Raw genomic sequence first — 17,230 nt, 5'->3', positions numbered from 1 at the left:
TAGTCGATTTACACCATGATTGGTCAAAAGCCTCACACATGACTGATAGGCACCATCTTGTCACTCAATTCACTTTTTTGAGAGTGGAAATACATGATCAAAACATGGGTACAAAATGGAATAAACCGAGACAAACGAACAAACAGTAAAAAAAAAAAAGAAGAAAGACAATAAAATATGAGAATACAATTTAATAGAATTAATTGTTAAGTGAATACTGAATAAAAGGAAAAGACTCCTGAGAGAGAAATGAGTGACCCTAGTGAATGTCATCTAAAAACAATGAAAAAAGAATTGGAGTTTACTATTGTGACATAATTATATTTACACAGACACGCACCCTTGTGTTAGATATATCCGTGTATTTATATATTATTTTGTTATTTTGTTTTCTTTGCTATTTGTTTTGGTATTATGTAATTACTTTACTGAAATGGTTATACTTTTAGTCTGTTATCTGCTTCAACGTGCATGTGGAACTGGTTTGAACTGTTTTTTTCCACTTAGAACAAAAAGATTCAACTTACAATATAAATGACAATATGTCCCATTATTTCACAGGTTTTGGGCAGGGGTCTAGCCCTCCCTCTATGCCCACAGGAAACCAATAAGACAAGGATTTGCGAAATAAGGTCTGCCTTTTGTCACAACCATATTGTGTTTCATAAATACTGTTTCAGTCCTTTGTTTGGGTTTTTTAATGAATGGATCTCCTACGAAAGAGAAGTCCTTCAGAATCCAGGCCTGTTTTACACCATGATTTTGAATAAATTTCATCTGAGAAATCATTTGACTTTGTACCTTGTAAGGGACAGTATTACGATAAGAACCGGGGTAGAACTAACACTTGAATTGAATTGAATTTGAATTGAATTGAATTTATTAGACACCCATGCAACAAAATTTCACTCATATACAACAACAAAACTCATAAACAAAGTAATCAAAGAAAAAAATAATAAGAAAAAAATAAACAATGTCCATGGTGCCTAAAGGCATAGGCAGAAGCAAAGCTTATCAGTGCCTACACCCCTCCATGAAGTAAAATCAAACCAGGCATATGTGCCTGTTCATAAATGTTCATTTCTAAACAAAATCTGAACAACAGCAGCTCATAATTACAATTAAAAGAAAACAAATATTTCCCAAACAGCTCCAAATACAAGCTGGTTACCACCTACAAATTTCATTAGAAAAGGTTCAAGTATAATACCTTTATACAACACAATTCAACCACTTTCATCTAACACATATCTGGGGAATACCATTTCTATAAATATTTGAACCGGTTGATATCTGGACATCGCTTGAGTTTCTCAGGTAGAATATTCCATTTGTTAGGACCACAAATGGAGACACAGAAGCATTTCCTGTTTGTCCTAGCACCAGCAATTTTAAAATGATACGAACCCCTTAAATTATACATTCCCTCTCTTTGCGTAAAATATTCTTCAATTCTAAATGGTAATTGCTTATTTTTCGCTTTATACATCAATTGAACAGTCTTGAATGAAATCATATCAAGTTTTAATATCTTTGATTTAATGAACAATGGATTGGTATGATCCCGATACCCTGCATTGTGAATTATTCTTAATGCTCTTTTTTGAAGGATGAATAATGGTTGCACTGTAGTTTTATAATTATTGTCCCACCCTTCAGCACAGTACATCAGGTAAGGTGGAATCAATGCACAATACAGAGTGTGTAGTGATTTCCCATCAAGAATGTGCTTTGCCTTATTTAATACTGCAATACTTTTGGATGTTTTCTTTTGAATACGTTGAATATGAGCTTTCCAGTTAATTCTATCATCAATAATCACACCTAACAACTTATTCTCTTTGACACATGCTGTGTTTACCCTAAGTATATTTAACTGTATATGTACATCCTTTTTATAATTTCCAAATAACACCATTTTAGTTTTAGACCAATTTTGTGACAATTCGTGACAATCAAATCAACTCTTCAACTTTATCATTTCAGTTCTTAAATCAAATAATTTTTGCAAATTCTCTCCTGAACAAAACAAGTTTGTGTCATCAGCAAAGAGAACTGCTTTAAACACATCCAAAACTTTACATAAATCCTTGATATATAAAATAAATAATTTTGGTCCCAAAACAGAGCCCTGGGGAGTCCTGCAAACGATGTCCAGATACGTAGAACAGCATTCCCCAAATTCAACAAAATGCTTCAGGTTTTGTAAATAGCTTTTAATACAATTCAGAGCCACTCCGCTGATCCCATAGAGTTCCATCTTTTCAAATAATGTTATGATCAACTGTGTCGAAAGCCTTTCTTAGATCAATAAATAAACCAATTACTAATTCCCTTTGGTCCACATGAACTTGACCTTGATTGGAGACATTACTGTGTGCCACTGCCTTTTATTAAAATCAAATAATATGCTGAAATGTAACTTTTATTAGGCAGCACAGTGGTTTAGTGGTTAACACTATTGAGTCACAGCAAGATCATGGGATCGCTTTCCACCTGGGGATTTTTCTGTGTGGAGTTGGCATGTTCTCTCTGTGTTTGCATGGGTACCCTTTGGGTCCTTCGGCTTTCTCCCGCATCCAAAGACTTGTAGGTGAGGTAAATTGGAGGCAATAAATTGCCTGTAGTTCTGTGTGCAGGTGTGAATGAAAATAAGTAGCCCTGCAAATGATGTCTTGTCTGGGGCATACCCTGCCTCACGCCCTATGACTGCTGGGATAGGCTCCAGCCCCCTGTGACCCTTAACTGGAATAAGCAGGTGTAGAAGATGGATGTAACTTTTTATTTTGTCCTGTTGCTCTTATGCTTTGTCTTGATATCTTTTACATTGCATCTGGAAAGTATTCACTTAACTTTTTCAACATTTTGTGATGTTACAGTCTTATTCCAAAATGGATGAAATTCATTTTTTCCCCTCAAAATAAACCCAATAATGACAAGGTGAAAAAAGTATTATTGGGGTTTTTTGCAAATTATGCAAACTATGAAATAACATGTACATAAGTATTCGCAGCCTTTGCCATTGGGAGGCGATGGTCTAGTGGTCAAAGCGTTGGGCTTGAGACCAGAGGATCCTCGGTTAAAATCCCACCCTGACCTGAAAATCACTAAGGGCGAGGTCCTTAATCCCCTAGTTGCTCCTGGTGTGCAGTGAGTACCTTGTATGGAGTACCTTCACACAGGTGAATTAGTACATAAAGTGCTTTGAGCATCTGACGCAGATGGAAAAGCCCTATATGAACGCAGTCAAAATTGAGCTCAGGTACATCCTGTTTCCACTGATCCTTCTTGAGATGTTTAACTGGTAACTTAACTGGTGAATTCAGTTGATTGGACATGATTTGGAAATCTAAGGTCCCATCTAAGGTCCCACAGTTGACAGTGCATGTCAGAGCACAAACCAAGCATGAAGTCGAAAGAATTGTCTGCAGACTTCCAAGACAGAACTGGAGGCAAAAATCTGGGGAAGGGTACAGAAACATTTCTGCTGCTTTAAAGGTCCCAATGAGCACAGTGGGAGGAGGTCAGATCTCAGACTTTTCCTAGATGCAGCAATCGTTGGAGAAGGACCTTAATCAGGGATTGACCACTCTGTCAGAGCTCCAACATTCCTCTGTGCAGAGAGGAGAGCATTCCAGAACAATCTCTGCAGCAATCCACCAATCAGGCCTGTATGGTAGAGTGGCCAGATGGAAGCCACTTCTTAGTTAAAGGCACATGGCAGCCCGTCTGGGGTTTGACAAAAGTCACTTGATGGACTCAGACACGAGAAACAAAATTCTCTGGTCTGATGAGACAAAGATTGAACTCTTTCGCATGAATGCCAGTCGTCATGTTTGGAGGAAACCAGGCACCATCCTTACAGTGAAGCATGGTGGTGGCAGCATCATGCTGTGGGGGTGTTTTTCAGCGGCAGGAACTGGGAGACTAGTCAGGATTGAGGGAAAGATGAATGCAGCAATGCACAGAGACATCCTGGATGAAAACCTGCTCCAGAGCGCTCTTGACCTCAGACTGGGTGACAGTTCATCTTTCAGCAGAACAATGACCCTCAGCACACAGCCAAGATACCAAAGGAGAGGCTTCAGGTCAACTGAATGTCCTTCAGTGGCCCAGCCAGAGCCCAGACCTGAATCCAATCAAACGTCTCTAGAGAGATCTGAAAATGGCTGTGCACCAACGCTCCCTGTCCAACCTGATGGAGCTTAAGAGGTGCTGCAAAGCGGAATGGGCAAAACCGATCAAAGATAGGTGCACCCAGCTTGTGGCATTATATTCAAGAAGACTTGAGACTGTAATTGCTGCCAAAGGTGCATCAACAAAGTACTGAGCAAAGGGCATGAATACTTTTGTACATGTGATTTCTTCGTTATTTTTAATAAATTTGCAAAAAAATTAAACTTTTTCATGTTGTCATTATGGGGTGTTTCGCAGGGAAAATAATTATTTACACCATTTTGGAATAAGGGTGCAACATAACCAAATGTGGAAAAAGCAAAGCACTGTGTGTGTGTCTATTATATATATATATATATATATATATATACACACACACACACCCAACATACATAATCCTACCCAACATACAAAATATTGGGTAGGATTACTCGAAAAAATACATGTGGATTACATGTATGTATGTACATACTTTTGGAATACATTTCAAAGTAATCCTACCCAACCTTGTGTACACACACACACTGGCTTGCAAAAGTATTCAACCCCTTGGTATTTCACAGATTTTAATGTTTATGGCTTTTCAAATACAAAAGTAAATCAGGCTTCACAATATAAAAATTTCTAAAATTATCTTCCTTAGAATCAAACTGAAAGCAAATCTTTTCAAGTTGATATAAATTAATGAAAAATATAAAAGCCAAGATGATGGGTCCCTGATGGGCCCCTTTGGTATCATACTTATAACCAATTTTATTGCCAGTTTTTTCAGACAAGTCAGGGGATGGACATATGAACATTTCCAAGTCACTGAATATGTCTTGAACATTACCAGTTATGAAGAAATACAAACAGTATGACACTCCATGGTAAATCTGTGTGGAATAGTTATCAAAAACTGAGTGACTGTGCAAGAAGAGTGAGGAAAGCCACCAAGATACCCAGACAACACAAGTAGTTACAGGCTTCTGTGGCTGTGATTGGAGAAATTGTGCATAGTGCATGTTTTGCATTTTTTTTATCCCGTTATACAGCATCATGATGAAGTGGCAAAGAGGATTTTTTTTCACCAAAACAATAAATCAAGGCTTGCATCTCAGATGTACATTCTGGTGAATTGTAGCTGAACTTTCAGGTCTTCTTTTGATAAGACAAGACACTTAAACTGTAGTGTCTCAGTCCACCCAACTGTAAATGGGACCCGGCCTTACCTGGGGAAGTAACCTGTGTCAGACTGGTGCCCCAACCAGAGGGAGTTGCATTCATCCGCTTCACACTGTGGAATTTGGAGATAAGCACTGGCACCAATAAGCCTCGGAGCCTACATAACATTTCTGCTTTTTCTCTCACTGACAACCACACCTGCTCCTCATCCACCAATAGTCCAGCATGCATGAACCATCCAGCAGGTGGCATACATCTGTTACCTTTTAATGATTCCATGCATCAAAGTTCACCAAATGTAAATGCACTTGTCTTCATCAGAGATGACAGCATTTGTTTTAAAACTGAAGGGCATGGATTCATGCGTCTAAACACATCAATTAATCACCTCAGAAAAACAGACAGCAACCTTTGCAATCTTTTGTTTTCTTTTAAAAAAAGATAAACTTAATTGCTCTTTCATGGAAAGGAAGCACATCTCTCAGGTTGAATTAGCTGTACTGTTTTTATTGCATGAATTGTAATAGCTGCAGAGAAACCATTGAAATGAGTACAGTTGGGTTTGAAGCCTTTCAGCAATGATAAGAGATGGTCTGTGGACATTCAGATGGGACAAACATTTTCACCTCTCTGTCCTGTCCACAGTGAGCTTATATACTGCATTTACACACTGTGACAGTAGCTTTGAGGATAGAGGAAACAGTACTTTCAACATTACTACACAAAACACTGGCATCATCAAATGTGCTTCTCTGTCTGAACACAAGATGTAATAGTCTCTAGAAGTAATAGTCACCTTAAGTACAGTAACAATGTTTAAGGTAAGGTGGTTGTTCCGGCTGGCTACTAGTTTTACTGTGCATCTTTTGATGTGTTTGCTATGTGCAGCTGCTTATTTCATGTGGATGTTACCATATAATCACAAAAATAGCGAGATAAATTCTCTTAAATACAGTATAAAAGCCCACCGTGGATATACTGGAGCGATGGCACCATCTAAAGGTTGTATGAGGTACTGCAACCATAGGAAAACTGACGTTTTTGTGTTTGTTGCCAGGCTTAAAAAAAAAAAAAAAAAAAAAAAAAAACCTTTTTAATTAAGTTGACAAGGCAGGAATTAAAATTAAATGTTTTTCTGACTTGTAGAAATGTCCAAGTTCCTTGGTCACTCAACTATCCCCCCAAAAAAAGAAAAAAAGGCGTTTTACTGTACCTGAATATATTTTACCTGTACCCCCCCCCCGCAAAGTTCCTCTATTTACCCTACCTCAAACATGGAACTCAAATATATGGGCTCTACTGTTAACACATACATCATATCCATACTATGTTCATATAATTAATAAAAAAATAAATACATTTAACAAATACAAATCATTTTTGTAGTAGGTAAATTATCAAAGGAACAGATCATCATCCACAGTTGTAGTTATAATTTTTTTTTTCAAGTGTAGGATTTTTTTTTCTTTTCAATAAAACCATTATCACCCTTTGATGAATTGAAACCAGCAGTCTTAAAGCCTGTAAACCCCACTGTGGCTGTGCTATCGAGCTGGCTCAGAGGATTGGGCTCCGTCCAGTCTCCTACAGGGGCTGCACATAAGCGTGAGCTCACCACTGGCTAAGTTGATGCTGATGATTTACATTGGCAACAGGACCAAAAGCTGGGGGCACAAAGTGTGCATGTCTACATCTTCAATTGGTCTTTCATGTAAAAAGGTAATATGAAACAATTTTTTTTTTTTTTTAAAGGTTTTTTCTTCTTGTCATTTTGTACAAATCTGTTTCACCTGTATAGGCATACCAAAACAGATAAACCAACAGTAAAATCAACCAACAAAAAGATCTCATGCATAAGTTATGTCCCACACTTAACCGATTACTTGCATTTGTCAGTTACCATCATTTAAAATATGGGTACATGTTTTTGTGTTGTTTAGCATAACAAGTTTGCACATTTTAAACCACTTCTCCTATCTTTCTTAAAACGCATCCCACTATTTTCCAAGTGAAGAAACACAGCCAGCTCCGTGTATTGCTCCAGAGTAGATTCCAGACACCCGCCCTGTCCTTTCATGGACAACAGGAGGTGCTAGGCATTTTACGCAGGTGCCGGCTGTGGCACAATAGTTCCAAGAAGCAAATGAGCGCTTATCCTGTGCGATTTCAGTTTATATCTGAAAATTTAACTGTAAATGAGATAATAATTATTTTTTGTTCTTTTTAATCTGCTATAAAATGTTGCTCGTCACCCAAACAAGCTTGAGAGAGAAGACAAGACAGCACAGACGTTTAGTACGTCCAAACATCCTCCATAGACTGGAGTCTGGCAGCAGAAGTAGGACAGTGAGTCAGTAGCAGACGGGGACGAGTGGGGACGGGAGATCACCCCTATCTGCAAAGGTCTTCTTGCATGGAGTCCCGCTGATTTTTCCTCCTCTTGTTGTTGCCGTGGTGCTGTGGTTTGTTGCTCTGATGACTTTTGGTGGTGGAGGAGCTCTGGTGTGCCTGGTGGCTGCTCTTATGTTGGGGGCGGGATGTTCTGGTCTGGGGTGCAGGGAAAAAAACAATGAACATTACAAACAAATTACTTTGTTGATCAGTAGAGTGTTCTAATCGTGCACAATGCTACGTGCCTAAAATAAAAATTTGCATCCATGCATACAATATAATATTGTTGACTGTGTTAAAGTGTACTTAGGAGAAATATTTTAAAGGAAAATGGTGTTCATAACAAAAGTTTTTGTGTTTACATACGATTTATGATGCTTAAGTGTCACAATATAATTTTTTTTTTAAAACATCTTCACTTTACAGCGGTAGCACACAACAGGAGAACATCCCCTACTGTGGTCTGTGATGGAACAAATGTGGGAAATCCACACTGTTAAAACTAGGCCTATCACAACAACCACTTTTATTGGACGAAATATTGTCTTACAAATAACTGTGATAAATGATCTGCAACATTGCCATTTTGAGACTACTGTATGCCACACAGCTACATCCTTGCAAAGAGCAACCAACTTCTAATGCTTAAGGGTATTCAGACATTAGAATTGGAGTCTAAAAAGATGCTGAAATATCTAAGATACATTTAACAAAACTGCAGAAATAAAATAAAACAGACTCTTAGACTATTTAAAAAAGAAGCTGTAAAAAGTCAGTGTATTGACTCCCTTTCATTGTACTGGCTGGACTAAAACTTTGCCATACTGGTGGAGTTGTAAAGTAGCTTTAATACGAAATCCTTTTGTAGTTTTTCTTCCAAACCTTCTGGTTGGCATTACTTAGTTAAGGGGGGAAAACACCTGTTAACTTTGAGGCACGTGTAATCTTCACCTGCTTCACCGTCACTTGTGTGTGAGACAGAATTGCCTGAGCTCTGCTTATAGTGAAACTCCAACGCACAAACAGAAATGACAACAAACTGTGTCCTGAAATTTTTTTCCCCCTGTTCATTCAGCTTAGCCACTGCACCTAAGTATTATAATTCCAGTTAAACCATGCTGTTTATTCTGGTGTCATGTAGCTAAAATGTTGGTGACATTCTTATGAAAACAAATATGCACACAATATGCAATGTCGAGCACAGCAAAAGTCATCGAGGTCATGTCCATATTGCGTACAGTAAGTCGATATAATAATTACTGTGACAGCCAGAGTATAAAATTTAAGCAGTGCATGGCTGAATTCAAATTAAAACTCGCACCTCAAATCTGCATTGCACAGGTGTTAACCTTTCAGATGAGCGTACTTTGCCCCCCTTGTTGTTTCCAGTTGGAGTGCTGGTAGCGTGATTCTGGCTCCGGTGATTCGTGATGACACCAGCGTGTTCTCTGTGGGTGCTGGAGACCTGAGCAGAGTGCTGCTTTGCCGTCTTACACGGAGATCCATCAGAGTCCTGAAGGGGACAAAAAAAAAAAAAAAAAGGCAAAAATGAAAGGCGCAATGAAAATTATATTAATGAAAAATTCAATTCTCTAGAGTGGAATTAAATGGTGAGCGGCAACAACATCTGTACAGTGAGCAGGGCAACACCGTGCATTAAAAACTCAACTTCTGGGACAAAGGAAATAAATAACCCTATATGTACAGCAGTATTTTCTTAGTATTCTTTGTGTAGTTTGTCTATAAACATTTCAGTAAATTTAGCAAAATATCTGTGACAGTTGGTCCACAGTGGCAACGTTTTTCTTGGAGGTCTAATGTTTTTGCTGCATGGATGTGGGTACTGCTGGAATGACTATGTATCACATGAGCAATTACTTAGAGAGCTTACAAGTACAACCCCTGGCAAAAATTATGGAATCACCAGCCTCGGAGGATGTTCATTCAGTTGTTTAATTTTGTAGAAAAAAGCAGATCACAGACATGACACAAAACTAAAGACATTTCAAATGGCAACTTTCTGGCTTTAAGAAACACTATAAGAAATCAGAAAAAATAATTGTGACAGCCAGTAACGGTTACTTTTTCAGACCAAGCAGAGGGAAAAAAATATGGACTCACTCAATTCTGAGGAAAAAATTATGGAATCATGAAAAACAAAAGAATGCTCCAACACATCACTAGTATTTTGTTGCACCACCTCTGGCTTTTATAACAGCTTGCAGTCTCTGAGGCATGGACTTAATGAGTGACAAACAGTACTCTTCATCAATCTGGCTCCAACTTTCTCTGATTGCTGTTGCCAGATCAGCTTTGCAGGTTGGAGCCTTGTCATGGACCATTTTCTTCAACTTCCACCAAAGATTTTCAATTGGATTAAGAGCCGGACTATTTGCAGGCCATGACATTGACCCTATGTGTCTTTTTGCAAGGAATGTTTTCACAGTTTTTGCTCTATGGCAAGATGCATTATCATCTTAAAAAATGATTTAATCATCCCCAAACATCCTTTCAATTGATGGGATAAGAAAAGAGTCCAAAATATCAACGTAGACGTGTGCATTTATTGATGATGTAATGACAGCCATCTCCCCAGTGCCTTTACCTGACATGCAGCCCCATATCATCAATGACTGTGGAAATTTACATGTTCTCTTCAGGCAGTCATCTTTATAAATCTCATTGGAACGGCACCAAAGAAAAGTTCCAGCATTGTCACCTTGCCCAATGCAGATTCGAGATTCATCACTGAATATGACTTTCATCCAGTCATCCACAGTCCACGATTGCTTTTCCTTAGCCCATTGTAACCTTGTTTTTTCTGTTTAGGTGTTAATGATGGCTGTCGTTTAGCTTTTCTGTATGTAAATCCCATTTCCTTTAGGCGGTTTCTTACAGTTCGGTCACAGATGTTGACTCCAGTTTCCTCCCATTCGTTCCTCATTTGTTTTGTTGTGCATTTTCGATTTTTGAGACATACTGCTTTAAGTTTTCTGTCTTGATGCTTTGATGTCTTCCTTGGTCTACCAGTATGTTTGCCTTTAACAACTTTCCCATGTTGTTTGTATTTGGTCCAGAGTTTAGACACAGTTGACTGTGAACAACCAACATCTTTTGCAACATTGCGTGATGATTTACCCTCTTTTAAGAGTTTGATAATCCTCTCCTTTGTTTCAATTGACATCTCTTGTGTTGGAGCCATGATTAATGTCAGTCCACTTGGTGCAACAGCTCTCCAAGGTGTGATCACTCCTTTTTAGATGCAGACTAACGAGCAGATCTGATTTGATGCAGGTGTTAGTTTTGGGGGTGAAAATTTACAGGGTGATTCTATAATTTATTCCTCAGAATTGAGTGATTCCATATTTTTTCCCTCTGCTTGGTCTAAAAAAGTAACGGTTACGGACTGCCACAGTTATTTTTCCTGATTTCTTATAGTGTTTCTTAAAGCCAGAAAGTTGCCATTTGAAATGACTTTAGTTTTGTGTCATGTCTGTGATCTGCTTTTTTCTACAAAATTAAACAACTGAATGAACATCCTCTGAGGCCGGTGATTCCATAATTATTGCCAGGGGTTGTAGTATCACTTCCAATGTGAAGGAATGTTGGCTTTGACATTTTGGCCACGTGGCGTTTCTCTGTGCATTATGCATGCAGGTGCCTGAGTGTTGAGGACCCCAGCAGTTGGAGAAGGTCAAGGGGATGCCCATGTTTTGCCTGGCTGACAGACGGCTATTTTAGAGAAGTGGGAATGGAATGGATGTCTGCCTGGGTGGTTGTCATGCAGGACCCAAGGTGGTTCCTGTTTTGTGGATGCGGTGAGGTGTAGCACAAGCACATGCTCCCAGGCTTAATTTGGCATGATCCAAGACACTCTGCCCCATTACACTAATTGCGTGTGTGTGTATGCTCACACGCATGTTGTGTGATACCTGGACAACAGATCAACTAGTGGATTGCCTGTTGGGGTGAAATATGGTAGGGAAATTGTGTGCTCTGTGGCAGCTACGATAACCATGAATGCCCAATAGGTACTCTGAACACGAGCCAGCAAAAGGGGCGATGGTGAAACAAGAAGTCCTCAAAGGTGGATCAGGTGGAGAAGGTGATGGCTTGTAATTCAATGGCTGTGAAAGCAATGAAGGCTGCAGCAGGTCCTTAGGGACCAACTGTCTGGGATTTCCCAGTCATCAGACCAGGCTAAGGATCTGTCAAGGACCCTGTGTTTGTCAGTGTGTGACAACATTCCCACGATCAATAGACTGAATGTACCGTCCGGGAATCCATCAAGAGACAATCTTCCTCGCCACCAAGGGATTGGCACACTGTGTGTTTGTGTGTGTGTGTGTGTGTGTGTGTGTGCGCGCGCATGCATGCATGCATGCACGATCGTAAGTTACAATAATGCTTTCATCAATTGGATGATCTTTGTGCAGCTGCAGGACTGACCACATCGCTACAGATGGAGGATGAGGACGACGAAGGCAACAGAGGAGAGGAGGAGGGAGAAGAGCGCAGTGAGCGAGATGGAGAGGAGGCGTTGGAGGAGGTTTTGCTGCTATGAACCGATGGGCGCACCACCACATCTTCATCTGCGACATTGTTGTTGCATTTGTCAAGCTGCTGGGACTCCACAATCAGTGTGACATCATTTCCTACAAAGACAGTGGACAGAAAAAACATATACATGACAAAAAGGTCAACTTGGTCCAAAAAACAGGATTCTGGAACTCCAGACACTCTATGACATGGAGGTGGGGATGTGACCAAGTTGTAGGGGTGGAGGGGCAGCCTACTTGGCAGGCTTCTGACCGCATGTGGTCAGGTGTGAAAGCTGCTTTAGTTGTTAAGAACCGCTGAGTTTCACCCTTCCCTTGTCTGCCAGACGAGATTACTTTATGCAACAGAAATGAAAATAATCATGAAACAAAATGGGCGTTAATGTTTTAGCGTAATGTTTTCAGGGATAGTTAGGAGGATTACTCAACAACTTTCACCTTGACCTGGAAGAAATATTTAACTTTGGAAGTGGTTCCTGCTCATATGTCATTTAAAAAGAATGGTTTGTGGAAATTTCACAGTAAATTTAGCCAGTTCGCTTTGTGAGATCTTGTAGACCAGATGAAGGTGGAAGCATGTGCGCTTTTGCGCAAGGTTCTGGATGGAAATTGAAAACGTGGAATATCCATCGAATTAAGCTACGAAAAAACAGTCAGTCTTCCCACTGAGTGGTTTTGCCAAATCAAGTAAAAATCCTGCAGTTTTAACTAAAGGGCCCCTCACACTAGAGCACAAATGCTGTACAAATCACATGAATTGAAAAAACAAACAGAATTCGAGCTGCGTTCATATGAGATAGACATGTACAAATATCCAGAATGTGGTACGGAGCCAGCATGAATGATTTGCGCAATTAGTAAATAGACAGATAGACGACACACGAATGTGCTGACTGCTGTAGGAATGCTGTACGAGACGCTCAAGTGCAGTTCGAGTGCAGCACGAATTGCACGAATGCCAAAGGACATTCGTGCTTTAGTGTGACATGGGTATAACATTAGTATCGACAACCGACAGCACACCTGTGTGAGTACTGTCTTACCTGTCCCGCAAAATGCTTGTTTCAAATATGCCCAGATTTTATACAGAGTTCTTTCCGATACTCACCGTGTCTGCCGTTTTCTTTCTGCTTTGACTTTTTTTTTTTTTTTTGGGTCAACATAATGAAGTAAATTCATTTTATCTCTAAAATTCTCCTCACAACACCCCATAATGACAGCAAAAAAGTTTTTTTTTATTTGTGTAAATTTATTAAAAGGGCAACAAGGTCAACCTTGTTTCTTCAGCTCTATGATACTAACACGAGCATATGTAGCAACACTGTGCCTTTGAGGGCTGGAGCTCCTCCACCCATTCCCCAACTTCATCTAAAACATTGCAAGAGAAAGTGTGTCACATCATCTTCTGTGGCATTTTAGCCTATGGGTCAAAATCCAATTTTTTTCCCACCTCAGAAAAGGTGAATTTTCAGCATGCTGGCAACATACTACTGTAACTCTTTTATTTGAATACTAAGACACAAAATTAGTGGTGCCTAAAACAATAAAATAAAATAAAATCAATTCAAAAGGGACTACACATTTAATTGCCAAACCAACGACTATGTCAGCTTATCTATTTTGTTCTGTCTATTAGTTACGGAAAAGCATTTTGTTTTCAACTGAAACTATAGGGTTCTCCATATGACGAGAGCAGCGTAAGAAGAGAAACATACTGTTAAGTGGCAGATCATTCTGAGATGGACTCTGCCAGTTCTTTCGAATCCATTCCCTGTAATCGTCCACCTCCTGAGTCACCCGGATTATTCGTCCAAGTATGCTGTGATTGGATACAGAAAAACCTACACATTACCCTACTGCATTATGAGGGCCAATTATACTAATACTGATAATGCCTAACCAGAAAATCTGCAGACATGATAGATTTACTCCTACAAATCACACCCTCCTTACCTCTCTGTCTCGTTATTGGGGTAATACTTAGCGATGGGTGACACAGCATGGCTCAGAACCACGTAGGCGTAGTCAAATGCCTGCTTCACCTGCATGGCACCATATGAACTCCGACCAACATCGTTGTCTGTTACACAGAAGAAAATGATGCAGGTTCAGCATCACTCAGACATGAAGAAAAATCACGGTCGCCCTGACCTCTGGTTTGAGAACATTAATTCTGCTTTACGTCTGGCCACACTCACACTAATATAAATTAGCAATAGTTGGGTGAGGTCAGTTGTCCTACTTTCAGATTGTGACTGCCTCTAGATGTGTTGCCGTGTTGAACAGCAGTGCAGTATGAAGGGCTGTACATCACACAAATGAAGAAATTATTCAACTACTAGCTTCTGTGTCCATGTTTCCTACCTGGCTGCAGCGGGTCTTCGATGTAGAGCATGGAAGGCCTGTAACCATCCAGCATATTTTTCTGAACCTCGTCTTTGGCAACGTAGCAGCCGCCGTCTTTTATCCTGATGCCAGTTTTCAGGTAGTTGAAGTGGCGTCCATAGAGCTCAAAGAACTCAATGAGCAGGACACCGATGTTGATATTGGGACTGCACACGTCCTCCCTGTAGTGCAGCTGGAGAAGTCAGAAATGGACTTCAGAGTTACTGTGAATGTTACATAAAGATGCCATTTCCCAGAACTTAATCAGGCTTTATCAATCTACGTGGACAGCATTTATAGTCCATCTAGAAAGTGTTCACAGTGCTTCACTTTTTCCACTTTTTGTTATGTTACGGCCCAGGGTGCAGCTTGAACTGAGGAACAAGATCGCAAAGGGAAAGGACAATAACAGGAGGAAGCTGGAGGGCAAACTCCAGCAAAACAACACGGAGATTTGGAGTGGGATGAGAACCATCACTGGTCATGGTAAGAAGGCGGACCAGATAATGGAAGGAGGCCAGTGAATTAAAATTGTTCAACAGGTTGGACACATGGACTCTGTCCACCCTTCCCCTAGTTCCTCTCATTTGTCCCCCTCCCCTGTCCAATCACATCACACCCCAAATATTAGCACCCCCTCCTCCCACCAACCTGCCCCTACTCCCACTACTCCACCATTCTCCTCGACGCCTCTTATCACCATCACTCAATTTGAGCCTGAGCCAGATGGTTGATCCTGAGCGGTGGAAAACCTCATGTCTGGTCCCTGTGCCCAGGAAGAACGTCAACACACTCAATGACTGACCTGTGGCCCTAACATTACATGTTATGAAGTCACTTGAGAGACTCATCCTGAAGCACCTCCGCACAGTCGTTGAATCTTCCCTGAACCCCCTGCAGTTTGCATATCAGCCCACAGAGGAATGGAAGATCCCCCTGCAGTTTGCATATCAGCCCACAGAGGAATGGAAGATGCCACCATTTTTATGCTGCACAGAGCTTATTCTCACCTGGAGGAAGCAGGCAGCTCTGTGGGAGTCATGTTCTTTGACTTCTCCATTGCATTCAGCACCATCTGGCCTGACTTGCTCAGCAACAAGCTATGTGACATGAAGGTGGAGGCTCCACTGCTGGCCTAGATTATCAACTACCTCACAGGCCGCACACAGTATGTGAGGCTTCGGGACATTACATCTGACACCAAAAGCAACACTGGGGCACCACAGAGGACAGTCCCGTCTCCCTTCCTGTTCACACTCTCCACCTCAGACTTCAGGTTCTGGTCACAGTCATGTCACCTACAAATGTTTTCAGAAGACTCTGCCATTGTGGGCTCCATTGGCAAGGACCAGGAGGATAAGTACCGGAGTGTGGCGGACAGGTTTGTGGAGTGGTGTGGACTCAACCACCTGCAGCTCAACATATCTAAGACAAAGGAGCTGGTGGTGGACTTTAGACGACGGAAGACCCATCTGAACCCAGTTACTATTAATGGAACTAAGGTGGACATTGTGGACTATTACAAGTACCTGGGTGTCCACATAGACAACAAACTACACTGGACTGTAAACACAGATGCTGTGTATAAGAAAGGTCAGAGCTGACTGTACTTCCTCGGGAGACTCAGCTCTTTCACTGTCTGCAGAAATAAGTTGCAGAATGTTTTATCACTCGGTGGTCTCCAGTGTCATCTTCTATGCTGCAATGTGCTGCAGGACAACAGGCTGAAGGCACCTGACACGAACAGACTCAACAAGCTCATCAGGAGAGCCGGCTCTGTCCAAAGGGTTGAGAGGAAGTCTGTGGTGGAGGTCTCAAAGAGCTGATGCTGAGAAAGCTGATCAGCACCCTGAACAACACTTCCCACCCCCTGCATGTCACGCTGACATACTGTCAGAGCATCTTCAGCCATAGACTGAGACCACCAAGGTGCACCACTTTCCTATCTGTGGCAATCAGACTGTACAATTCCTCCCCTTCTGCAGGATGAATACATAATGAACATGAGTTATTCATAGTTATGCGCAATATTGTTGAACAGCTTGTGCAATTGTCTTCCAGTCATTCGCATAAATTTATTGTACTTATTGAAAAAAAAAAATAAAACATTGTTCACTCTTTACTCTGGTAAAATAATTTCCTTCAGGATGAATAAAATCGAGTAAATTAATTTTTTTTCCTCACAACACCCCATAATGAAAAGCATGAAAAAGTTTTTTTTTTTAATTTTTACAAATGTATTAAAAATAAAACTAAGAAATCGCACGTTCATAAGTATTCACAGCCTTTGCTCAATACTTTGTTGATGCATCTTTGGCAGCAATTATAGCCTCAAGTCTTCTTGAGTATGATGCCACAAGCTTGGTGCACCTATCTTTGGGCAGTTTTTTGTGCTGTGTTGTATTTGCTCTCTGCTCTGCTCCCCCTCCCTTCCTGTCTCTCCCAGGCTCTATTGGCGAGCTGTACCCAGGTCACAGGTGATCACTCTGTGCGCACTCAAACCCCGGCCATTATCTTATGTAAGAATCAGTCCTTTTCCTCCTCCGTTCTCT

The 17,230-nt window shown here is 40.6% G+C and overlaps 1 protein-coding gene across 1 annotated transcript in view; it reads right to left on the bottom strand.

Moving 5' to 3' along the window:
* Positions 1–6,815: 6,815 nt before the first annotated feature.
* tent4b (terminal nucleotidyltransferase 4B) overlaps positions 6,816–17,230 on the bottom strand; it is a 100,584-nt gene continuing 90,169 nt past the window's right edge. Inside the window, exons 7-12 of the mRNA XM_034186015.1 lie at positions 14,658–14,871; positions 14,247–14,373; positions 14,009–14,112; positions 12,184–12,389; positions 9,056–9,247; positions 6,816–7,890 (exon numbers count right to left, since the gene is read on the bottom strand). Of these exons, the coding sequence (XP_034041906.1) occupies positions 7,735–7,890; positions 9,056–9,247; positions 12,184–12,389; positions 14,009–14,112; positions 14,247–14,373; positions 14,658–14,871 (999 nt within the window). The 3' untranslated portion in view covers positions 6,816–7,734. The remainder of the gene's footprint in view (positions 7,891–9,055; positions 9,248–12,183; positions 12,390–14,008; positions 14,113–14,246; positions 14,374–14,657; positions 14,872–17,230) is intronic.

Source organism: Thalassophryne amazonica, chromosome 2 (genome assembly GCF_902500255.1).
Source record: "Thalassophryne amazonica chromosome 2, fThaAma1.1, whole genome shotgun sequence".
Lineage (NCBI taxonomy): Eukaryota > Metazoa > Chordata > Actinopteri > Batrachoidiformes > Batrachoididae > Thalassophryne > Thalassophryne amazonica.
The sequence above is the reverse complement of the archived record's forward strand: the minus strand, read 5'-3'. Positions and strand labels throughout refer to the sequence as shown.